This window comes from Molothrus ater, chromosome 5 (assembly GCF_012460135.2).
Source record: "Molothrus ater isolate BHLD 08-10-18 breed brown headed cowbird chromosome 5, BPBGC_Mater_1.1, whole genome shotgun sequence".
In the NCBI taxonomy this organism is placed as follows: Eukaryota; Metazoa; Chordata; class Aves; order Passeriformes; family Icteridae; genus Molothrus; species Molothrus ater.
The window spans coordinates 13,093,446-13,119,402 of record NC_050482.2 but is presented as its reverse complement, the minus strand read 5'-3'; the positions used below and the strand labels follow the sequence as shown (position 1 = coordinate 13,119,402).

The window sequence follows — 25,957 nt, the reverse complement described above, 5'->3', positions numbered from 1 at the left end:
TTTGGATTAGTCCTTACCTGATAGGATTCTGTTCTTCAGAACTCACATTTACTTCTCTATTAACCTCAGCAAATAGAAGATCATTATGAACAAAAAATAATCTTACAAAAATAAATAGTGCAGCTGATGCATTGAGCTCCATGTATTTCTGTGGAGCAAACAGCAGTTCTCACTGCTAGGGCTGTCCCCTAGAGCAGCATCTGGAGGCCTCTGCAGAGATGGGCATGGGATGATGATCCCTTCTGCTTCCCACCAGAAATACCCCAATTCCACTTTGGCTCAGCCATGAGATCAATGATGATTACATTTGGCCCCATGTGACAGTCTGGAGACATTTATCATTTATGTTCTTATCATGTTTTAGTTCACATCTGGTGGCAGCTGTTATATTGACAGCAGTGTTTTTATGCTGTTTATCCTCTGCCTCAATTCAGACCACTCGATAGAACATTTCCAAACATGTTTTGCTATGTAGGTCTCAGCTTTAGCTGAAAGGAACCACTGCTGATCATTTTCTCTTAATTTCCGTTTTTGTTTAGTCAGTTTTATAATTAGCAGAAGCTATTGGATGACTGACAAATGCTATAATAGCATTTTGTGGGACAGCCTCAGCATACTGGATAGAGATTTCCTTCAGATTCGCTAGGAAAATTCACTCACACATCTCTAGAGAAATACCACAGTGAAAAATAAATCCCTTCTGAATTTAGCATGGAGGAGCACTTGATTGTGTAAATTCATCACTCTTGTTAGCTGAACACCAAAAAACCTCATAGAGGAAGCTGTGGTCCCAAATGTTTTGGGCATGTTGAGCCACCTCCTTGCTTTAGTCACCTGCATGGAGGATTTCCCTCAGTCACACAAATTTCTTTCTCCAGTGCCTTCCAGGTTTCCTGTGCAGGCATGGCACATCCACACAGTTGTGTTCTTAGTGGTACCAGCAGGGAGGGGCAGTTCTGCTGGCCACAGATTCATTGTTACTAGAGTTAGATTCTGTCCCTTCTAAGCAACAAGAGCACAGCATTAAAAATATTTTAACCCTCCGGTTGTTTTGTCCTAATTTCTTTCCTATACATTTGGGAAAAGCTTGAGAATTTAATATAACATAACTCAATACCGAAATTTGTGTCATTGACCATTCTGCATTTCTTCTGCTTGCTTCATTTCCCATTCCCTCCCAATAAAACAATGTGGGGGTTTTTTTAGGTTTTGTTTGTTTGTTTGTTTGTTTGGCTACCCAAATTGCCATTTGCTAATGTTTGACATGAAACCTACTGATTTCCCTTTTCTGGTGGAAAAGCTGTTTGTGTTGATGCATAGGTTATGCATTACATCTGATGTGAAAGAATAAGACAGGTAAGTAATATCATCAAGTACTCTTCACATAGCATGTGGAAATGCTAGGTGGTGTTTATTTATTTCACTGCGTTTTACAAGAGGGGCTGCCTAGGTAATATCTAGATTGAAACCAGGGTTTAAAGTTGATGCTGTATTTGAAAGACATTTTAATGGCCTTGGGGCAAAATGATTTGTGTTGTTTTGGCTAGCCCAAGGTTACAATGAAATATTGTCTTTATTACTTCTGTACCAGGGTTTCTCAGTCACTGTTGGGAATTAAAATGTGAACGTTAAAGATTTACTGCATGGAGAAAAGCAGAAAAGATGAAGAGCCTCAGGATTCAGATCCAGGGCAGGTGGCTGTGCCACCACCTTGCAGCCAAACGTGGCCATTATGGAATTGGTCTCTGCAAATAATAAATGCTGGATTACAGACTGACTCATCTTAATCCTGCTCATATCATTGTACATGGATAACACTTTTGTATGATTAAAAAGGTCCATTTTTGAATTAAATAACAAAGCATCTGTAGTTCCTGGGGTGGGGGGGACTGAGAAGCCCCCAGCTCAGCAAAACAGTCCTGGCTGTTCCTCCAGTGGGTGAGGGACTGAAAAGGAAAAGCAGATGAAAATAGAAAGACCCATCAGGAATTGCAAAAACCAATGTTTACCAAGCTAATTATTATCTACCTGCATAGGTAAAGGCAGGCATTTAAAGGCAGGTAATCAGTTTTATGGGGTTTCAGAAAAGAGAGACACCTCAGTGCAGAATTGGCTTGAGAAAAATTATTCCCCAGGTTTTCTTGGTGCCAGAGAATTTCACTAAAGCAATTAAGGAAAGGACTTTCATATCTGTATATTCAAGGCAGCTCCTTTTACACAGCAGTTCTTGAGACTGCTGTGTGAAAGGACCAAAGTGTGTTTTCTATTGCCTCTAGACTGGACTGGCTGTAGGAATCTAAATAAAACTTCATGTATTTTCCTGCAGTATTTTAATACCTTTACCAGCACCTTATGGTGCTCATTTTCTTGATTATAGACCTTCACAGCTGCCTGCTAAACACAGTTACACAAAGAATCTCTTTCTATTTACTGATATGTGTTAGTGTACTACTGAGCTACTTTCACATGGTATCATTTACATTTTGCCCAGCTTCATTGAGAGGTCAACCTCTCACTTAGGGGGCCTCCACATAAAGTGATATTAACTGTTTAATGGCAATAATGTTGAAGGTCAGAATGTGGGTACCCCAGTAGAAAGTGCTTCCCTAACACAGGGGTTACTATTTTGTCAGACATCCGAGAGCATCTGCAAGTATTTTGGGAGCATTAATGATGCTGTTGTTTCAGTAGCTACAGTTCCTGGGTGTCCATTTCAGCCAGGTTTGAGCAAGTTTGCTCACTTTGCCTTCAGCAAGGTGTTTTGTTATGTGTTGTTGGTGCGCTTAAAAGCATGGTTAAATTTAGCATCATGTAATTATTTCTTTGGCAACAGGCTTATTACCCAAGCACATACCTGCTGGCTGTATCTCTGAAAGAGACACTATAAATAGCTTTACATCAGAATAAATTGGACACTGGCATGAGGGAAATACAGCTTTCTGTTTGGCTTATTTTTCTCTCCTTAATGTTCTCAGCACAAAAAGCAATGTGAATTGTGATCTGAGCTTGTTCATTAAAAGAGAACAAATTTGTGTGAGCGCAGGAAGCACATCAGATCTCTGAATATAAATAGACTAAGAGGAAGTTGAACCAGATAAGTATTTCCTCAGACTTCTCATCTCCAGGAAATTAGCTGCATTAATTCATGAAAAGTACATTTGCTGTTATTGGGAATCCTGGCAGGAGGTGGATGGGAAGGACCCGTGGGTGATCACCTGCTCCATGCTCCAACCAGGATTACCTGGGGCAAGTACAGCCTGCTCAGAGCCCCATCCTCCTCGGGTTTAGCCTCAGATTACCTTTTAGGACTTCATTTAGGAAGTTATTCTGATTGATTTTATCAAGTGTATTTACTAATTATTCTTCTCCTCATCTTTTACAATTTTACAGTGGTGGCTTTTAGCCTGCTCATCAACCCTTTAGTTTTATTTAGATGTAAATAACTACCCAACATTTCTGAAATTGAACAACAGCCTAAACCTGCTAGCGGAACAAAAATTAGCTGCTCTCAGAAACCTGCAGAAAATAAATAGCTGAGACTTTATATTAAAAAATTCATCATTCTCACTAATGCTAAAGTAGATCTGATTTTTATGAAAGGCAAACAGTTGTCTTCCTAGTGCCAGATATTTGTTTCAGATTGTTTATCAGAACACATACAAGAGTACAGACAGTCAAAATCCTTTTCCCACAAGGGAAAGAAAAGCAGCCAGCAATAAAAATATTTGTTTCCATGAACAGATAGGCAAAGATTACAAAATGCAATGCAGTTCTTACAGTTTTTAATTTGAATATTTTTACATTCAAAATGTCTCTTTGTACTCTGAATTCACTCTACAAATAAGGAAAAGCTGTTTAAAAAGTCTAAAGACCAAAAATGTCATAGTTAAAAATCACATTTGTAACTAAATCAAAGTTGTGACTTCAAAGAAAATTAAAAATGCTCTTGTGACCTTCTCTTAAGAAAATTTTCAGAAACAGAATGGAATGAACAGTGCATTGCTTATTTTTGTACTAGTGCATCTTGTATATCCAGCACTAAATATTCTATATTTTAAAATGGTTAAAACCATCTTCTTCTTGATCAAAAGCCAATATAAACATACACCTAAAAATTATCAGAACCCATCGACCATTCATTATACCAAACTGTATGGTTCGTTACTTTGGGAAAAAACTGGCAAGCCAGCCAGATTTGACTACTAGTGATTTATACTATCTAGTCTGGTTTAATTCAAGTGATATCACAAAATTATAATCCTTGGCAAACACTAATCATTATCCATCCCATTAACAAAATTAATAAATATAATCTTGTAGCTTTAGATATAAGGCTTCTTCCCAGTGCCCTTTTGTTTTTCAGACTGCATTCAGGAGTCTGAATGCAGTTGAACCCTTCTGAATTTGAACCCTTCTGCACAATATTTTTATGACTCCTTCTTGTGCAGTCCCCATTAGACTGATTCTCCTTAAAGCCAGCATTAGAAATCTCATCTGCTTATCCATGGAAGCACTCACAGGAGCTATCAAGGAGTTGTCAAGAGGCAGAGGACATGACACTCTATAAGGAGCAAAATATTTCTTCCCTTGCAGATGGCACCCAGTTTTATCTCAGCAAAACACCAGCTCTAATCAATGTTGTTAAGAAATCTTAGAGACCAGCAGCTGTATGACTTGGGTTTCTGTAAATCTGACACAGTTGGAGGCAAAGCTGTAGTGAGAATTAATTTTGCCTGCCATTGTCAGCCTGGATACAAATAACTGAATATCTGGATACAAACAGCTGATATGTGGTGCCTTCATAACATCTCTCCTGAAACACTATGCTCTCAGTACTGCTACCTACATGGCATTTAAAAAATAAGATAGCTAAAACATTCACCAGCACTTTAGATGGTAAAAATCACCTTAAGAAGACCTATAATTAAAAAATACAAAAACCCCATGACTGTTTCAGTTGGATATGCTGAGAGTGGTCAGGTCCTGGCTATGGGTTACCTTGTCCTGTGAAACAAGCAGCAAAACAATTGAGAAACATACTTTTGTTTCACTGTTCTATTCTTTCCTATTTAGCTAAGCAGAATTAACAAAGCAGTTATCAGGACAAGTTTAGCAATCCCATACTCTGCCAGTCAAAACCCTCTCCTATTAGCATCCGTGCCTGGACTCAACTTTAAGAAAATTTTGTTTTATTGAAATTTGGCTTGGGAAAAAATCCAAACATGTAAAGCACCAGCCAAGTAAATTAGTTCAAAATATTTCTGTGTATGGAAATGGCTGGGTTTTATAACAGAAGCTGCTCATAATTTTTGGTAACAGACAAAATTGCTGCTTGAGCTTCAAATGTATCATTTAAAATTAAATCCATAAAGGTTTTCTCTACTCTAGCTTTTCTCTGAAAGTTTTGGAAGTCTGTGAACATCAGTAAGTCTATCAAAAGGAGTAAAATAACTCCAAAGGAAGAAAATACTTTGTTCCTGAAACACATGGACAATCTTGCCTTGTATATATGTAAAGAAAAAATTTGACTATTTATTGGAGGATGGTTCGGGGTGCCCCCTGTTCCCAATAGGTAATTACACATGCAAGCCCTTAATATTGAAAGTATAATCTTAACTCTTAGCCAGATTTATCTAGCAATAACCTCACCAAGGCATCAATCTTGCTGTGACATACTCATCTTAAGGAATAAACAGCATTTTTTCTCTAATGCAGTAGCTTACTAACACAGACTTGTTTACTGTAATCATCGTGCAGGTTTTGCTACTCATTTTCAGGGCTAATTCAAATCCTGGGCTTTCCTGATTGAAAGTAAACCAAATTTAATCTCATTCAAAAGGTTTTATGTACAACTTTTCCTTCAGAGGACAGGAAGGTGTGAATATTTATGGCATGATATCCTGCTCCTGCTTCTGTGCTCAGAGCTGACAAACTGTTTATTACCATCTCTGGGAGCTGTGGGAAGGACACCTCCCTCCTGAGCTGAATTGGCCCCAATTCCTGTGATGTTATTACTTGAGCTGTGATCATGTTTTTTGTTCAGAAAGTCAGAATACAGCTTTTCTGGTCGAGGTAGAGGCAAGCATCCAAAAAGCAGATTTCTATTTTAAATAATAATAATTATTTAATTAATAATCCTCATTTAGGATTAATGAAACAACAGTGATATGGACTAACAGCTATAGTACTAAGTAATACTAATATTGAAAATAATATTGAAAATTATATTGAAAATTATATTGAAAGGCAGTGACTTGCAAGACCATCTCAGTAAACCCTGTCCTGTAGTGCAATTGCATTTTCACCCTCCTCCCTTTTCTCGGGGAGAAATTCCTAATGTAAGCTATGTATGTATTAAAAACTAATACAAACATATATCAACTATATATGCATTAGTTTTGTAAAAGATTCAAGTACCAGATCAATACTTTTTAATTTTTTTGTCAGTTTGAGTTTTGCATAATTAGATAGGTGCATGAAAAATAATCTCAACGTCTTATTATTTTGAGTCAAGAACATACAAAAAGAGGGTTTAAACACTGATAAAAACACATTTGTCATCACAGCCAGTAATTGCTGCTTGAGGACTTTCCCAAACCATCTTTAATCTTCATACAATCCACCCTGATGGTTAAAATAATAATAAAACCCAGCATTTGTGTCTCCTTTTCTTATTGCCTCCACTGCTCTTTTTCCAGTATCAAAAGTGAAATACCACACCTACCTTGCAAAGCCATCTCTGAGTGGCCCCATTTCTTTTAAGCAACAGCTTTGGTCCTCATTGCATAGCTGAGGGTGTTCAGATCTAGCAGACAACATTTTTCATGTTGATTGTGCAGCAAGTCTGGCCTTTTTCCCTTTTAAGCAGCACATTTCAACTTCACTTTGTTAAGAGCACGGTACCAAAAGTTGATTGTAACACTAACTGGAATGGCACGTGTTATAAAGTCTATATTGCTGGTTATTTTTACTGTTTATGTTATTTTAATTTCTGCTGACATAAAACTCAGTATGTTGCTCATGTTGCATTTTACCTCACAGCCTCTGACTGGCCAAAGACATCAAACTGGCTGTAGTTCCCTGATTTCTGAACTGGATTCCTCTAAAATAAAATGAAAAAATGCGATTAAGGGTTGGAACTCCTAAATTCCACAGAAGTAGGAAGTGGCAGCAGATGTTGCTCAGTAAAGTAGACCATCCCAGCAGATGGGCAAATAGAAACGCAAAGGCTTTTCCTGACATCATTTGGTTTTAATATGATAGAAATAAAATGCCTTGTCAGTAAAATATAACCAGACAGTTGCTTTGTAGTCATTTTGGATACATGGCTGGTAATTCAAAGTCCTGCTGCCTTTGCAATATTAATTATTCTGTGCCTCTTTACAGCAAGAATACGTGTCAGACCAGCTGAACATGCCACATGCAGCTGTAGTGGCTCGGAAGTATCTGTTACTCTATTTAACATTAGTGAAAGATACAGGAAAACAACTTGGTGGATAATTTCCAGGAATCTAGTTGATGTATCAGAGAAAATTTCAGACACAGGACTTCATCCCCTGTTTTGGAGTGGTTTCCATACCCCTGTAGAGGTTTGTGGTGTGTGTCTCAGAGTAGAAAAGCAGTTCTGTAGGGCTGAGAGCTGTGAATGTGAACTGCCTCAGGGGAGTTGGGGCTGCAAGCTTTGTGCTTAATGACATATGTTCCCATTAGAATGTGTAAGTTGTTCTCTTGTACAAGTGGTTAACACCTTTTTAATCAGGCCATTTATTTCTTTTACAAAAATAAGCACCCCGGGTTGGAAAATGATACTCTTTTATTGTCAGCAGTGTGTATATACATTTATACATATATTAAAATATGTATTTACGCAACTTTCAGTATGATTCAATGAATCTGAGACACACATTAACATAACATACTACTTGTGGCACATATAATATGTATTTGCAGTGTGAGCAAAGCTGTGGTACTCACTCAGTAGTATCCTGATGCCATCAGAGATGTTGTTTAATTGAGAGCTGCTTCTCTTAAACATGGCAAGTGCATGATGTCTGCTGCTTTCAATCTCACATGCTTATGACATAGTATCTTTGGAGCAAAGGCTAGGATGTGTCTGTTTCACTGAGCATCACATTTTCTGACATGGATGAATTATCTGCTGTCTGAGGAAAATAGCATTTTTAGTGTGTTTAATTACAGCTCAGGTTGTTTATCATGTTTTCTGGGACAAATTTCTCAATCTTGTTCTCCTCTTATTTTGGCTGCCCCATGTATTAATTGTTAAGCTCATCTTTTGTGACAACACCCAGAAGGCACCCTTATATAAATCAAAAGTAAATATATTACCCTACCTTGCAGGGGTGCCATAAGGCTTAATTAGTTCATTTTTGTAAAGTGTTCTGAGATTCCCAGAATCAGCATCAAGTGTTTGTTATTAATTATAGGATCTAGGGAGTATATTGGATGATTTCTTAATTTAATTTCCTTCAGGCAACCTTAAAGTAACTAATTTTGTAATATCTTTGTTCGTTTAAATTCCTAAATCACATTTGCTCTGGGCTCAAGTAATTCTGTATATATTTTCCTCTCACTGTATTTTTATTTCTAGACTTTATTTATACAGTAATATGAAAGAGAGTCTTTTACCATTTTCCCTGTGAATTCTGCTATGTGGATTATTCTCTATTAAGAAGGTTTTGTTTAAACATTAGCTAGTGGGTTTTTTCCTGCAGTTGGGGGTGTTAAGTAATTTACTTGGCTTCCCCTGGGAAATTTGCAGAGATTACATGGCACTGCTGTGATTTATCATTTCTACTTTATTTCTGACTCATAAAGCATGCATTATTTTGTGTTTACTTTCAGCAACAGATCACAGGAAATTTCATCATCAATCAAAGCACTTTAAAATGGGGAAAAGTGATAAGGTGACAAAGGCACAGTCAGCAACTGTGGTTATTGGAGAATCATTTCTGCTCCATTGTGTGGTAACACTTCTCACTTTATTGCTTCCCCAGGATCGGGCTCGTGTCGCTTCAGTTACTCAGATCCCAGCATCATGGTGTCCTACAGCAAGAACAGTTCTGCAGATTGGACTCAGCTGGAGAAAATTAGGTTTGTTACAGCTTTTTAATAATTTTCATGTTTTCCAGCTGAGCAGGTGGTGTTTAAACCTGGCTCTTTCAAAACTTGTTTTATTTGTTAACTTTTCAGTTCTTCCTTGTTCATACAAAAGATGAGGGGTGAAATTCCTGGCTAATTGCAGAACTGCCACCAGGTTTGGTAAATCACAAATTCATCCATTGAGTATGTGGGAAGTGAGGAAGAGAATCACTTCACACTTAAAATGCAACTCCAGTAACCTGCAGGATCAAGTGCCTGAAAAAACAAAACTTTGATGACTTTTTGCATTTTAGCACCATTTCTAATGTCAGCAAGGGCCATATTTTGTAACATTTCAAGTTTCTACTTTGGTAGATTAAAGTGTTCAATAAAAACATTTTATAGTTTGATATGAATACTTGGTTTTTAACACTCTTGTGATAACAAGAATATGACAAATAGTGCCTTGCTTTTAAACCAACTGGCATACATGAAAATGCAAAGGATTATGAATGTAAAATTTAAATCTTTTCATCACAATATCCACACCTTTAAAGAGAGCCAGTGTCAAAGATGGATTTTTCTAAGAGAGCATAATTTATTAAGTAATAGTAGGAAAGGCATTTTGTGCAACAGCATAAAAAACATAATTATGCAACAGGGGAAGAAAAAGCTTTTATTTCTATGTAATGTACTCATAGCATCTCAGTGTGCCTTCCTGCATCATCTCAGTGTCAGTGCTGTACAAGTGACTTGCTTGAGCCTATTTTCAGTCCATTGAGGCAAATTGCAGAGCAAAAGGGTCCTTAATTTCTAATGAAGAAGCACAACTCTAACTGGAAGGTTGTGTATTCAGTATCTCATCTTCCAACTCCTTGTGTGAGTGGAACTACAATTTCATTGAAAAACACATAAATTTTAGCAAAACAATTGGTGCTAACTCTTACTCAGAGAAATATAAAGCAAGAGTAATTCATTGCAGGCACTGAAATTGCCTCAGAGTAACCACAGAATGCATTCCATTTTTCTCACATTGATGCAAAATTACACACCTAGTCCATAACATCAGCTCAGTTGCTCTCATAGCTCTGCAAGCCAGCAAACTTGAGAGATGTGAGGATGCAAACACAAGCCCTTGAGACCAAATTTTTTTTTAAGTTAATGTGCATGCAGTTTGACCTCTCTTTCCTCAAGTTTGATGCCGGAGCCAGCAGTAGAAAATAGGTCAATAGAGCAATGTCGTGCGAAGGGGAGAGGATGAATTATGGAAGGATGCTCGTTGCTCCTGTGCTCCCTATGAATTGCAGTGTTATTTGAAAGTGCCTCAGCAGATTTCACATGCAGCTCCAGGGAACAGTGGGAGAACTGGGAGCATATGGGACAAGAGGGCACCTGTGAAGGGGAGGTGTTGTATTTTGTGGGTGGGATGTCAGCTCTGGGCTCCTGGGAGGGAGGGCAGAGATCTCTGGGGAAGGCAGTGCTGTGTGTGGGCTCTGGGAGCAAGGACAGCGCCCCAGAGCAGCACTGCACTGCAGGGTGACAGACACAATGTTCAGCAAGGGCAGGCAGATCGGTGGGGCATGGTCTGGGTGTGAATATGGAACAAATGCAGTTGCATTTCAGCATTTTGCTTTGCTTTCAAAAGAGAAGTTCCTCTATTTTCTGCTATAAAAGAAAGATATTGGTGCCCTTTTTCCCTAAAGGCTCTGGATTGTCTCTGACAAGCATCACTACAAGGCAAATAGAACGTTTGACATCTTGCAAACCTCATTTTTGTAACTCCTTGCAGCCTGAGGTTTGGATACAGCTGGTTCACATGCTGGGGTTGTTGAGGTTTAGCCCCACCCAGCAGCCAAGCCCCACTCAGACTCTCTCTCACTCCCCCACCAGCAGGACTGGAAAAAGAACTGGAGTGGCAAAAAATAGAGAATTCATGGGTTGAGATAGAGACACTTTAATAGGGAAAGCAAAAGTTATGCAGACAAGCAAGGAATCAGTTCACTGCTTCCCATGGGCAGGCAGGAGTTCAGCCAACTCCAGGAGAGAGCAGGGCCCCATCACATGTGATGGTGAGCAGGGGGACAAACAGCATCACTCCAAAAATTCCCCCTTCCTCATTCTTCCCCCACTTTATATACTGAGCTGGGTGTCACATGGTCTGAAATTTCCCTTTGGTGAGTTGAGGTTGCCTCCTCCCAGCCTCCCATGCATCCCCAACTTCTTCTGGGTGAACCTCAATCCTTTCACAGCTCTTAGAGGAGCTCAAGGCCCTAATCATTGCCTAATAGTAATGCTCCAGGTCTGACTCTCCACCCCTCATTCTGTATTTTCAGCAACATGAGAGAGAACAAATTGATTGTTTCCTCTGTATTGTTCTTGAAGAAGAACAAGGAAAGAAGGACAACCTGGCCCTCCCAATGCACAGGATTATCCTGATAGCAGGGGTGTGGGATTGGAAGGACATGTTTGTCAGAGAAAATTCCTAGCTTTTCTCTCCAACCATTCTGCTCCATCCAAATCTTAAGAGACTGAGACATCAGAAGTCAGCAGATTCTTTTGATGAAGCAAAAAACCAAATTTTGTGAGACCAGTTTTTCTAATGAGCTTCCTTAACATTTCCTTTTGGCCATACCTGCAAAATAGCTGACAATCCCCAGTCACCATTCTGTGACCAGCACTGAGCATGGACATGGTCCTGCTCTCCAGACACCTGCACTGATCTGTGGTTTATTGCCTTAGCTTGCACTCTCTCTGAAGCCAGGCTGCCTGTTTGGGCTGGATGTGCCCTGCCTGGCACAATGGGACTCTGCCTCAGGGCAGGTATTTTCTGATCTCCTTAGAAGCTTTATCAGCATACCAGGGATGTTAGCACAACTGTGTCACACCGAGAAAACATGTTAATTGAGGGAAAAGTCTTCCTGACTATGCCTTAAAATTGGTCTAATTCTCTATCCTTGTTTTTCAGTGCCCCTTCCAATATCAGCACAATCATCCACATCCTGTACCTTCCTGAAGATGCTAAAGGGGAGAACGTCCATTTTCAGTGGAAACAGGATTATGTTCTTGATGGTGATGTGTATGAAGCCTGTTGGGCATTGGACAACGTTCTGATCATCAATGCTGCTCACAGAAAAGTTGTGTTAGAAGATAATCTGGATCCTGTGGATACTGGCAACTGGCTTTTCTTTCCTGGGGCCACAGTTAAGGTTAGTCTGATTTTCCATGGCTTAACGTTATTATTACTCTTGTAAGTAGAAGACAGTAACACCTAACCAAACTGTGATCACAAGGGTGTTCAGGCAACTCCATCTGCTTCTAGCATTGGGCTCTTTTTAGCTTTGTTTTTACCCTTTCTCTATCCCATTCGGGCTCTCTAAAACAATGCAACTTTTCTGCCATGACCAAAACCAAATGGCATTTATACTGTCATGTCAAAGATCATGAAACAGAAAAGGGAAAACAGCTTCCTTTTAGCAAAACAGTGCAGTGTTTTTGAAACAAATTCAAGTCTTTCTGTTGGGTATTTTAAATACCTGCTTTTTAACTTGGTCTTGTTCAGCTACAACTACTCACTTCACAAATCATCCCAAAAAAGTAAGGTTTCCCACTTTTTCTGTCTGTGAATATCCCATCTTCATTGCAGCACACATTTGGGTAATGGCTGCTCCTTAAGATTCTCTTTTTCAGTATGATCCTGTTTTGCTCTGGGAGATACAGCAAGACCAAGATCTGTTCTACCTCAAGAAAAACTCTAAGGAGCCCAACAAGATTCCTGTGCACAGAGTACCTTCACATGCAGATTTGTTCAATATTTGGAAAACAGTTGGATTCTTGCTGTCTATGTTTCAAAGCAGCCAGAAGTTCAACAGCTGATGACTTTCTGGTTTCATCCTATTTTCATTCACAAAAGCAGTTTTGATGTCAGGGTTCATTTATGATGCTGTTAATGGTTTTGGCAATTGCACAGGAAACAGATGTTGAATACTGAGGGCAGTAAGAGTTTGGTTTTGGCCTCATCCTTTTCCCACAGAACCTGATACAAATGGCTTCATATTTACCGTTTAAGACATAAATATTCCCACTAATCTACTAATCATAGTGCCATCTTATTAACTATTTTTTTTTTTACTTCAGCAGAGTCATTTAAACTACATTGGCAAAGTTTTTACACGAGATTTTAGAATCAAATAATGTCCTGCATATTTAATGAATATTATGTGATTGGTTAACACTTGTTGTTTTGTCAGTCTTATCTCTGGATTTTGAAATCCAGCCCACATATGTGAAGGTGTGAAAGAAAAGCAAGGGTTAATGTACCACAGGCACTGTTACTTTTTTCAGTTGTCCAAGCCTAAACACTGCTTGCTCTTTCTGAAACATGTATGAACAACATCTAAATTTTAACAAATAACTATCTTTTTTTGTTGTTGCTGTTCATGATTTTTTTTTCTGGGTTGGTTGGTTGGTTGGTTGGTTGGTTGTGGAGGTTATTTTGAGGTTTGTTTAGTTAAACCCAGCTAGTTTGTGCCAATACACAGCTAGGCATTTACAAAAGACAAAGGACCTAAACCTGGAGATCACTGAGAGTTTCTAGACAGAAATCCCATCAAGGTCAAGCCTTTTATGTGACATGAGTGAGGTTTCACCAACCTGCCATTCCTCCAAGCTCATCTTCTGTTTCAGGTACAAATGAAATGTGCAAATGCCTGTTTCCAGCTGACCTCTGACTGTGTGTAGCCACACCAGGCTGAGGCTATGTGTGTGTAGGCACACTGGATTAAGGCTATGTGTGAGGCAGGCCTTTAATTCTTCATGGGACCCTGCAGTGTGTCTGTATTGTCACCAGAGCACTTCACTCTTTTCATTTTTAGCTCTTGCTGCAGCCTTCCTCAGATTTTCAGGAACAATCTTGCCAAATATAATTTGAACAGATTTTTTCAATGTGAATTTCATGTTATGTCAAAAGTAAGACTATAAATTGGGTCAAGATTTACATCAGATCAGCATAAAACCTGTCGTGGCATTCTAACACCAAGAACAAATTTTTTTACTTTTTTTTTTCTTTTCATATTTGGAATATTATATACATTTTACAAAATCTTTTGTTATTTTCTTTAAAACACTTCTTATCTCAGTTCATCATAAACATAATATTTTATATAACTAGAAAGGTAAGAATCCTTGTAGATTGTGCTAATGTCATTAAGTATGGCATAGAGGAAGGCTATAGGAGATTTCTCTTTCATAGCCAAAGTCACTGGCATACAGAATAATATGCCAGTGAGAAGCCCTAACAGTGTTACAGGGGTAGCTTCCATCACAGATAATTCTAGTTCCCTTTTTTCTACAAGTCTTTTTGCTTCCCAAACAACAGGAACTTGCTAAATAGTCCTGGTCTTTGTTCACAAAGGCTGTACAGCAATTTAAATTTTTTCTATACATTTTTACTAAGGGATCAGCAAAGCGTGGTCTCATAGCTGCCTGCAGCTTCCCCACGAGGGGAGCAGAGGGGCAGGCACCTAGGGATAAGGTCTGAGGGAATGACATGAAGCTGTGTCAGGGGAGATGTTGGCTGGCTGTGAGGAGAAGGTTCTTCCCCCAGAGGGTGGCTGGGCTCTGAACAGGCGCCCCAGGGCAGGGGTCACAGCACCAGCCTGACAGAGCTCAAGTGTTTGAACAATACTCTCAGGTATGTGGTGAATCCTTGGGATGTCCTGGGCAGGCCAAGAGTTGGACTCTGATAATCTCAGTGAGCACCTTACAAATCAGGATATTCTGGCATTCTATGAAGTTTCATTGCTGCCTCCTGCCACCTTTTCTAACTCTCACCTATGTGCCTAAAGTTCCCATATTCACTATCACAATGCTGAACTTCATTCCAATCTCACAAGACCTTTTCTCTGATACCCAAGTCTGTTTGTGCCATACAAGTTTCAATTAATATCCTTCCATCCTCTCTCAATCAATATTTTAGAAAAACTAGCCTTAAAAATATTTATTGAGGATCTAACATGTAAGGTTAGACCATTAGACCCTCTCTGTCCTTGACAGCAAATGGCACAGCAGACTGTGCATCCCCCTAGGCAGATGCTCTCCTCACAGAGGAGTGGTGTCATCCTTGCTGCCTGCTGAGTCCCTGGCTCATCTTTGAGGGTACGTCCCTTGAAGATAACACCATTGGAGTGGACAGTGAGAGTATTACTGGGAAATTTGCAGCAATGTGTTCACTCACTCCAGTTTGGTGGGTTTGGATGCTGTGCTCTCAATAAACACTGTGGGAACTTTCCTGTGCCCAGCTTGGGAAGCAGTTTCTCCTCCTCTCCCAGTCTGCCTGAGCTTGGCCCAGGGATTTCCTTGCATTTCCTGTTGCCCTCAGGAGCAGTTGCTACTCCTTTGAAAGCACATGGCTGGTTGCAGACACAGCTGGACCTGGCTACTGCAACAGGATGCAAGCTGAGAGATAATCCATTGAGCCTGTGTGTCTTGGTTCCAAAGAAGACAGCAAAAGGCAAGAGAGAGGCTGTTAGCAAGGCCAAGCAACCCTTAGGAGATTAATTGGATCCACTGGAACGTGTTTATCTGTGTCGGGCTGTGTGGAAGGGTGTTGAACAGGATAAATTCCTGACTGGGCTTCAATATTTCCAGTGACAGCTCTGAGCATGAGCATGGCCTCACAACTGAGCATGGTCAGGATGATGCTCTGGTGGTTGAGGTTGCTGAAATGCATGGAAGAATGCTGTACTTCTGTCAATAATGCTCCTATGGAACAGAAAACCAATTTCAGCTTTCATTGAGGACTTCATAAATATTGTATGTTTGACCAGAAATTGCTGAGCTTTGAGGTACAACATTTGGAAGTTCTTTTGTTTTCTCTGATTGTCCTAGTTCAAAATTGGTTGTTCAAACTCTAAAATTAATTTTGAGAAGGCAGACAAACCTCAGTAGCCTTAGACTTTATATTTCTGCAGTGCTTTGACTGCACAAAAATAACATTGAGACCAAACCACCTGTCTCTGTAATTTTTCCACATTGGGAAAGAGCAGAATGGATCATTACGGACACCAGAGGACAATGTGTCTGGTTGTGGTGTGTTAACCCAGTGACACTTATCATCCTTGAGAAGAGTCAAGTTACAGAATTGCTGACTCAGTATTTGCAGCCACTCTTCGTTTGGGGGCTGGAGGTTTCCATTCAGCTTGGTTTGTTTGGTCTGCAGGGATTGGGGATTACACCTGAGGCTGATGGTTGGTGCTGAGCTCTGTGTGTGCAGCCTGGCTTGGGATGGGGCAATGGGGGCAGGCGTGTGCCAGCCTCACTGAGCAGGTTGGGTTTAGGACTAGGGAATGGTAACCGATCCATTTTATTTACTATTGTGGGCATGACCAATAAACCCTGAAAATATTCCAATCCCAGTATCCTGATTCAGTGAGCCCTTTAAATAACAGATCATCACCATTCAGCTCATTTTCATTTCCCAGATAGACACGCCAGTGTAGCAAAAGGGAAAGTTGCATAAGAAAAGAGTCACTCACACTCAGAAAATATGCTGAAAATACGTGTAAAGCACTGTGACCTTTTAGCACACCCTGAGCAGAGCAGGGCTGTGCACACCCCAGATCTGCATGTCCTTCCTGAACTTGCATTGTTGTGTGCTGCTGAGCAGAGAAGACATGCACAAAGCCCTGGGAATTTGGCAAAAAGAAAGGCTGATTTAGCTATTTGATCCTCCCTCATTCCAGAGTAGATTTACAAATGTCTAAATACTCTGTTAATTAATGGAATAGCTTTGGATAGTCTTCTTCTTAAACATCCTGATCCATATATATATCTTTTGGGTTTGGTTGTGCTAAAATAAACAAGATTTTTTTTTCCTTTTGCTTTTTAAATTCTTGCTCTAAAATGTGTTCAGGTATCCATTTTCTGAATCAGTTTGAATGTATTTGTTTGATGAAGGAGAGCTGATATTCTATATATGCCAGTGTGAAAATGTCAGACTGAAATTACTATGACCTTATATTGGTAAAAATTACAAAGAGATAAATTCTTCTGACAAAATTCCTTGGTTTTTTGAATAAGATATATCAAGGCAGTATTTGTTCTGTGGGCCAAACCCAGCCTTCTAGCCAGCTGCTTTGCCTCGCAGGAGCCCTTATCCACCACATCTTCCTGGGAAGAGATGGGCAAACTTCCTGCTGCACCTCATCTGAGACGCATTCCTGCTTCTCTGTGGGTGAGAGGAGGAGTGTGGGAGGGGAGGAGACTTAAAGAGAGCAGTGCAGGGTGCACAAAACCTGTCTACCAGCTGCCTTTAGATTGTGGCCATTCTGAGCTGTGCCCATGAGGAGGCATTTGTGTCCTAGCCCATGGGTGGAATTGTGCTTGCCTTTTTTTTTTTTTTCCTAATAAGCAGACCTGTAATTAAAATAATAATACTTAGATACGATGCCTAGGAGTTCATTAGAGCTGACAGGGGGTTGGTTGTAGTGCTGTGAATCATTTGGGCAGCTGAGAATTGATGTTGGGCAGCAAGGCTGAACCCACACCTTTCTCCATGCCAGTTCCCCGTGGCTTGGAAGTGTTGGGAGGGATGGCAGGGAGCCAGCATCAGCTCTGAGCTGGTGTCCAAGCACAGGGGGTCTTTCCTGCCTCCTAGAAGGAAAGAATTTGATCTTCACAGGTCACTGTGTGATGCACATCAATAAAAATAACATGAATTGACCCATTAGATGCCAAAGAGTAGAAACCACTTTGCTTGATTCTTTCTCACTCTGATTTTACAGTGGTGTAAATGCACACCATTGCTTTCAGAAGAGCAGATAGTGCTCAGGGCAGAGTGCTCCAAACATCAGTAGTTCTCAGAGCATGGAGAAATAGTTCAGATCATCCAGTTAAATGACTCATTAAGGAAACCAGTCATCACTGGAGCGATTGGTGTTGTACAAACATCATGAAATGTCCTAGAAAACTAAAAACCACACAAATCATATGAATCACTCATAAACAGGCAAAGTGTTTGGAGCATTAGCCTTTGAAAAACAGTGTATAATCGGAAATGATGAGTGCAAACACACTTTATAAAATGGTTCTTGCTACATCAGAGGACAAGTTTCATCCCATTGTTTTGGAAAGGGAAGGTGCACTATAACCCTCTGTGCTCCTGGCCTGCTTGTGCAGCCAAGGTTTTGTTCCGTAGCCTACATTAAATGATGTAAAAATGTAGCACATGGGAAAGACTAAAGCTCTGTTTTTCTCATGGGAAGGTATTCTAATCACATTGTGTTCTTTACTTTGGTTAAAGAAGGAATTTCAGGCCAGGAGCATTAGCAGCCGAATCCACAGAATTTAGAATTTGAAGTTGTCCCTAAATTCTGTAACCATACCTTTGCTGACTGACACATTGCATACAAAGTATGATTTTATCAGGACTTAATCTATCCTTCTACCTGCTATCATATCAAAATTTTAAAATTTCTAAAACCTGCATGACTCATTTCCAGAAAGACACAATATCTAATTTACAGCTCCATTGACAATGCTGCTTCAATTAATTTTCTTCATCTTTCTTCTTGTTCCTCTGCTTCTCATATCTAATCTGTTTGCATTGCCTAGATTTTAATTAAAAAACCTCTCCTCTCTAAGGAGCAATCTGAAGTGGCAAAAATAATCACTTAAAATATTGCAGTCATTAAAAAATTGGCTGCGGTCAAAGCCGCGCATTTTCAATTTGCCGACAAATGATATTTTCCTTTCTTTTTAAAGTGCATTTTGTATTTGAACAGCATAAGCCAGCCAGCCTGGCTATCAGAGATGCTCCTCCAGCTGGGTGGGCTGCGTGACAACTCCTTAATGGGGGAAATTGATGGCCCTCTGCTTGTGTAGAGGTGAAGGCATACTGGGCAGATTTCTTTCCATCTGCCATCAGCCCTTTGCAAGCTGGCACTGCCCAAATGCCCAACACATTCATTCCAATGCAAGAAATGTCGCCAAAAAATAAATTGTGAGGCTACAGCTGTCTGAAAGAATCATCAGGGCCATTAGGCCCAGGGGAGATAATATGAAGAAGAGCATCGGTGTTCGTCACTGATAAAAAGCTAATTAAATGATGGTAAAGATGACTGTGAATGCTTTAAAGGCATAGAGGTGAACAACATTTTCATGGGAGTGCAGGAATGAACCTCAGGAAGATGATATGCAAGACCTCAGCCAAAAATCTGTTACACCGAGGAATTTCACACTAGTGTTTCCTGTTGATGCTTTGCCGAATGGCACAGTTGTATCATTTAGTTGCCCTCTGTTCCACTCTCCAAGTAAAGAAATCCCATACTGTAAAGCCAAGAGGTGTTTATTGATTCACAAGTTTGACTTGAACAACAGGGACAGAAGCTGGCTATGATGAACTTCAGTGCTTCTGTTTACATTCCTAATATTTGTCTTTTGAGTTTCTAAAAATCTTCAGGCTGTGTCCTTGGCTGCGACTGTGGCAGAGGCTGATCTGGTTGAGGCTTGTGCTGGTTCCCATTTCAGGGTGGACTGGAGATCTCCAGATCCTCCTGGGCCAAGAGGTCACACTGAGGGTAGCTGATGTCACCTTACGTGGTGGTTGCATGCAAGTCTTTAGAAATACGGAGATTGTTCAGACATGCTACATGATGTAGAGTTTCAGATCTAACCTGGGGCCCTTATTTAGTTATGAAACCTTAAAGAGATCCAGTTGTAAAGGGCCTGCTTCACCAAATCTGACTTTCCTGCCTTTGCTGACCAATGGTTTTGAGCAGTCATAATTTAAACAATTCTGCATCTCATATGATCAAGAGGCTTTCCTAAAAGTACCTAAAATCTAAGAGGTGTAGTGTAGGATAAAGAGCTTGGCAGGCTCTTGACCACAGTTTGATTTTAAAACCATGCATTGGGCTCTCTCCCATTAACTAAGGTCTTCATAATTTGTTGTAGAAATCTCATATGAATTAGTAAGACTTGCTGGGTCTTATAGACAATTTGGCTAAGAACTGTACTGATAAACTGGAAATATTCACAGACAACAGCAATTTTAGAGTGAAAATGTATTTTTTGTAGTTGTGATACCAATATAGCATCAAAGAGTCCTGATCAAGGAATGTACCATTGCTGCCTCTCCAGACACAAACCCAAAAGATAGCCTGTGTCCCAGAACATTGCCATCCATTTATAAAACAGGGAATAAGCTGGGGATGGGAATGTGTGGGAGTAAAAGGGAATACTGCAGGAGGGAAGAATGCTCATCCTGGTCATCTGTGCACTCCTCTGTGTAATCATTGGTAAGGTTTGCTGACGAAAGCACTAAGCAAGTGTCTGAGGGAAATCATGTGGGCATTTGACAAGAGCAGTGGGGAGGATGGGCAAGGACCTGCAAGTTTGGTTGTCTCACTAGCACATGTAGTGACAATCATTGACAGCCAAGAAAAAGTGGCCCACAACATGGGGCATGTGGGAAATGGTGGAGGCAGGTGAGGATGAGCCATGCAGGGCCTTGAAAATGGGGAAAAAGCAGTGATACCATAACTATCCAGTAGAAAAACTTCAGAAACACAGCAAATTCAGAGTGAAGATTAGATTGCAAGTAAATCCAAGAGTGTTGAGATTCAGGAATACATCCAGCCAATTTTCATTTTGCCCTATTCTTGCAGAGCAATAGCTTAACAATTACAGCTGGTGAATAAGGTAGTGCCAGAGTAAATTAAAATATTTGTTGGTTTTCGGGTTTTGTTCTCTTGGGATCACCACAGTCCCTGAACAGAACCTGGCTTCTTTCCATTTGGCAACAGGCAGGGCTTGTTTATTTAGGAATACAACAGTTTACTTATGTCAGGCTGATAGTCCCATTCCACTTGCAAACAATGGGCAACAGCAACTGTTGTGAAGAGGCTTCATTCAAGTGCCTGTGTCTTATGTTCTATTATGTAGGTGATCTGGGAGTAAACTTTGCTAAATTATGTTTATCAGATTTCTCAAAGAACTTATTCTCTAAATTAACTTTTCTTTACAAATTAGTTGAACGTTTCAGTGTTGTAATTTGCACAAGGACACACTAAATGTTCCACGTGCATTTAATCCCCTTTAAACAAAATTGAATGGTGCTTTAGTTCTGGCCCTACAGCTGATGCTTCCATGGTAACAAGGGCAAATATCCTACAAGTGGCTTTCATTTGGCCCTTTAGGTTACAAATTTTTCATGGCAAGTTAATTTCCTCTTATTTTATAGATTATTTATATGTAAATTAAAATTAAACAGAGAACAAATTTAATCTGGAATTCATAAAAGAGCAATTATGTAATCCAAAGGATCTCTAGTTTAGGGAGAGCTTAATCCAGATAGTTTAAAAACTCATTATGTGTACATTCCACATTTTTTACCTTTTGGGAATAACAAAATAAACACTTGTGAAATTCAGTCCTTAATACTGGAAGTATGCAGACTTCCACCACAAGTGTAAAGTCTTTAATTTGGGAAAGAGATAACACAATATGTAAATTGTACTTAAGGGTTTTTTTTTTCTAAAGACTTGAATTCAAATCTTGGGTTGAACCCAAGAGAAAATGAGTCTGATGGTTTCAATTCTGTCTTTAATCTGTTCAAGCCCTCTGCAAACCCACAAAATAATCCAACATATTCAGCAGCCTCCTGGATGCTGAACAAGACTGACAAGGTAGCTGGGGCAATGCTGGTGAGGACCATCTCCTGCAGAGCTTCCTTTGCTCCTGGAAAATTTAACTGAGTGTTCTTTGACATTTTTCTTCCCTCAGCAGCCCATCAGGTAAAAAAAAAGAGCAGTAAAAGCAGTGACAGATAGTGACTGCCTGGAAAGCTAAAAAAAAAAACCTGTGGGTGATGGTTATACAGGCAGGTGGGAGAGAGTAAGATCATGAGTGGAGGAGCCCTGGCCCTTGCTTGGCAGCTCAGCTCATGGAGCTCATCCACATCTGCTTCTCCCATGGGCAGGTGTGTCCCAGGTCCTGGATGGTGGCACTGGGGCAAAACTGTACAAGAAAATGGTGGCACTCCCTCAGAACTTCTGTAAAATCCATACCTGGGTTTAGAGCACGTTTCTCTTTCTCACTCTTTTTTAAGGTCATGAGCTCCTATTACATGTTTCACAGGTATTTAGAATAACAGGGGAGTTAAACCCCAGACTGAACTTCTCTTCTGTGTAGCTGCTTTACAGGAGCCAAAGCTGACAGGAGCAGATTGTGATTTGAGCCATACGTTGTGTGGTTCGTTAACACAGAAAATATGCATAAAATACATATTCATAGATACTATGGAGCTGTGTATAAATGCAGAAATATAGCTGTATAGAACTAATTAAATAAATTATGATTTTGAGCTTTCATAAAGTGTTGACCATACATCACTGTATAAATAATTATTTATACCCCCCTTGCCAAACTGCCCATTTATTTATCTTGACAACCTAAATGAAAACTCCATTCAATAAATATTCTGCTAGACAGCAGAAGGATGTACAAATATTAAAAGATAATGAGGTTGTATCTGATTTGTGTTTATTTTAATAGATGGTTTTCATCAGACAAGAGATTACTGGTTACATACCCACTATCAAATGCATACTTACATATAACTTAGCACCTGAGATGTAAGTTGCTCTTATAGAGGATTTTCCAATGCTAGTATGTAATTCTAATATCTACCTCAGTAGGATCTATTTAGCTGTTTGTTTCCTGAGATGAAGGTTTATGTATAAATTTTTGAATAAAGTTTTAGCCTGAATATTTATTTTTAGTGTATTTATTTGGCTGCCTGCAGATAATGAGAGTTTTGTAGCAGATTGATTGAGAGATAAAGGATACTTCATTTGTGTTCAGCAAATGAAGAAAATTCTGTTAATCAAGAAGCACAACAAATAAATTATTCTTAAAATTCTGAGTTTAGCAATACTGATGAGTGTGAAGGTTAAAATCAGTAAACAAAAGCAATTTCTCAGTCCATTATAAATAACTGCATAGTATAACTGCTGTTTTTCAAAGAGAAGATATAAAACTGTCTCATTAATTTCTGCTAGCTATAATATATTTGATGTGTAAATTATTCTGCCTTTTCAGTGGCATATATGGTGTACTGTGTGTATGCTGCATTAACAGACCAAGGAGAAAGGAGACTTGTGACAAAATCTATTTAATTTCTGTGATAAGTTATCAACACTTCAGGATCTTTCTATTGCTTTGACCTTTCTTTGGGAAAAAAACACTTTAACAGCAATTAGTTTATTTTAGCAGTTGAAACAGTCTTTAAGTTTTTACAATGTGTTATATTTTTATGTGATATTTATTCTGTGTTAATAAACATAGAGCTGTTGTCATTCAAGTACAGAACAGGAACTCTCTATACAAAAATCAGACTTCAAGTACTCACAGTTCTTTTCTAACAATGTGTAGGCACCTCCAGAAATATAAAAATTATGTTCCTTTATATAAATTAATTCCTGAGGTATTGACAACCATACTTGAAAATCATCAATAAAAGAATTTCAATTATGCCACTTTATTGATAAAGTGTTATAGAATATGACAAAATGTGTTATTTTGTACTTTACTCATAAAAAACCATAGACAAAGATGTACTGAGCAGTTTTCATTTCTTGCCCCACCTTTCTCGTTGTTAAAAATCTAATTATTCCCTTATGTGATGCTCCCATGACCTTTTTAAGTACAGAAGCTGTGATTGTCATATTTTCCCTTGGCGCATTATGAAGGGGTTCAGAGACAAGAGGGCACTGCATAGACAATACTGAAAAGGTCAATGCAATTTGGCATTATTGTATCTCTTTTTAAAATACTGAGATGTTGTAAGAATGCAGAATTATTCTAATTAATAGTTCTTTAATTCAGCTTCCAGTTTTAAGGAGCAAGATCTCACACACACACACACACACACACACACACACACACACACACATACACATGAATAAAAGAAGTCTTTGAGAGAATTATTCATTTTATCAGTACGTTTTGTAATATGAAGAATTCAAAAAACTGCAAAGTGATCCATTTGCATTAAGACAAGTTAGATCTTCTTTAGAAAATTCTACTACCTGTTTCTGCCTCACAAATTTGGCAGACTGCCATTTTACCAGACACACAAGAAGGCAAAAAAAGTAGGATGGGAGAAAGAAGAAAATCTATACTATAACCCCCGTGCACCTCCAGGCAGCTCCTTCCAGGCCAACACTCCTGGAGAGTTCTAGTGGCCATGGCATGTTGGGGGATACACAGGGCACCTTTGATATTGCTGAGGCAGTATGTTCAGAAATGCAGTAGGAAAAGCAGACACTGGGTTTGGGAGCAGCCTCAGCACCCCTGGGATTGCTCTATCACAAGAGCTTGTTGCCTCTAGAGCTATTTGTTATGCAATAACATTTTTTGCTAAATACAGCAAATACAGCCTTTTCAGCCATACACTTGGGGCCCAAAGTTTACTATATGGCAGTGCATAGCAATTTTACACACAAATACCACTTTTGGCAAAAATTCAAACCCAGAGATCTGACATGTTTCACAGCACAAAACTCTTACGCCTACAAAATCTCTGTAGCAATATTTGATATACTACTGAAGTTATTTGCAGACGGAGTTGTATGTGGGCCAGACGTAAGGAAGATGCTTTAAAACAAAAATAAACACCCATAGATGTAGTACATGACTTCTCAATGCAAACACAGCTTTACTATGGTCTGTGGTGGGTTCATAGGGAAGCAGGTACAAGATTAGGACACAATAATTGCTGGGGCAGGACAAGGAAGGCCCAAGATAACCATCTGGTTTTTATTTAGTTTCAGGCATCAGTGAGTCCTTAGATAAAGTACAGTCATGCTGAGATCTGACAATGTGTGAACACTGCCCAAACCCAGCATAACCTCAGCTGCCATGTGCTCCTTCTGCCCACAGCACAGCTGCCAGTCCGATGGCAACTCCATCTACTTCCACGGGACCGAGGGCAGCGAGTTCAACTTCGCCACCACCCGCGACGTGGACCTCTCCATGGAGGATGCCCAGGAGCAGTGGGCAGAGGAGTTTGAGAGCCAGCCCAAAGGGTGAGTGTCCCCAACCAGAGCAGGGCCCTGCATTGGCCAGCAGCTTCACTCCAGGGATGAGGAAACAGGACAAACAGGGAATTGCATTTTATCTTTGCTGTGTAGTCAGGGAAGATTTGGACTAGGATAAATAGCACTACTGTAAATAGCACATGATTGCAGATTTTAGGAAGACACAAGTCCAAGAAGTCCAGGAGGAACAGTTTGTCTCTGGACCATCCTGTCATCACCGTTTTTAGTGAAAAAAATGGTGTTTGTGAGTAATGTAGCCATTCTAATGAAACACATGATGGTGATCTGTTTTGTTAATTCACACCAGAGTGTTGTTAACAAGCTCATGTCCATGTGATATCAAATTCCTTGAGAAATTCATCTCCTCTGGATTACTGCTGTGAGACTCACTTTACTGAGAGAGAGCTCCTGCTTATGCAGATGCCTGTAGGTGCTGGAGGAGGAAGAGGAGAAGGTGGAGGCAGGAAAGCTGAAGCAGCAGTCCCTTCTCATCTGGCATCACCAAGAGCACAGCCATACCTGCTGGGCAAGAGCTCAGGCTCTGGCTGATAATTTACAATTTCTATTTTGAATATATACTTTGTGATTCAAAGAGTCCCTGTAAAGCCATATCCAGCAGCGACTGCTGCAAGGACACAGAAAATAAACAAAAATGTCTAGGAGAGCAATATTACTACTTTTACCAAAACATGAGTGAGCTTTAAAAAATGTGTCCTGATATAAAGAAGCTTCATTTTATAAACCTCATTGTATAAATTCTG

The 25,957-nt window shown here is 39.7% G+C and overlaps 1 protein-coding gene across 2 annotated transcripts in view; it reads left to right on the top strand.

Annotated features, from left to right (window-relative positions):
- RELN (reelin) overlaps positions 1–25,957 on the top strand; it is a 284,743-nt gene that overhangs the window by 141,138 nt on the left and 117,648 nt on the right. For both annotated transcript variants that reach the window (XM_036400286.2, XM_054514804.1), the window contains exons 9-11: positions 9,015–9,111; positions 12,065–12,305; positions 25,039–25,184. In XM_036400286.2, the coding sequence (XP_036256179.1) occupies positions 9,015–9,111; positions 12,065–12,305; positions 25,039–25,184 (484 nt within the window). The remainder of the gene's footprint in view (positions 1–9,014; positions 9,112–12,064; positions 12,306–25,038; positions 25,185–25,957) is intronic.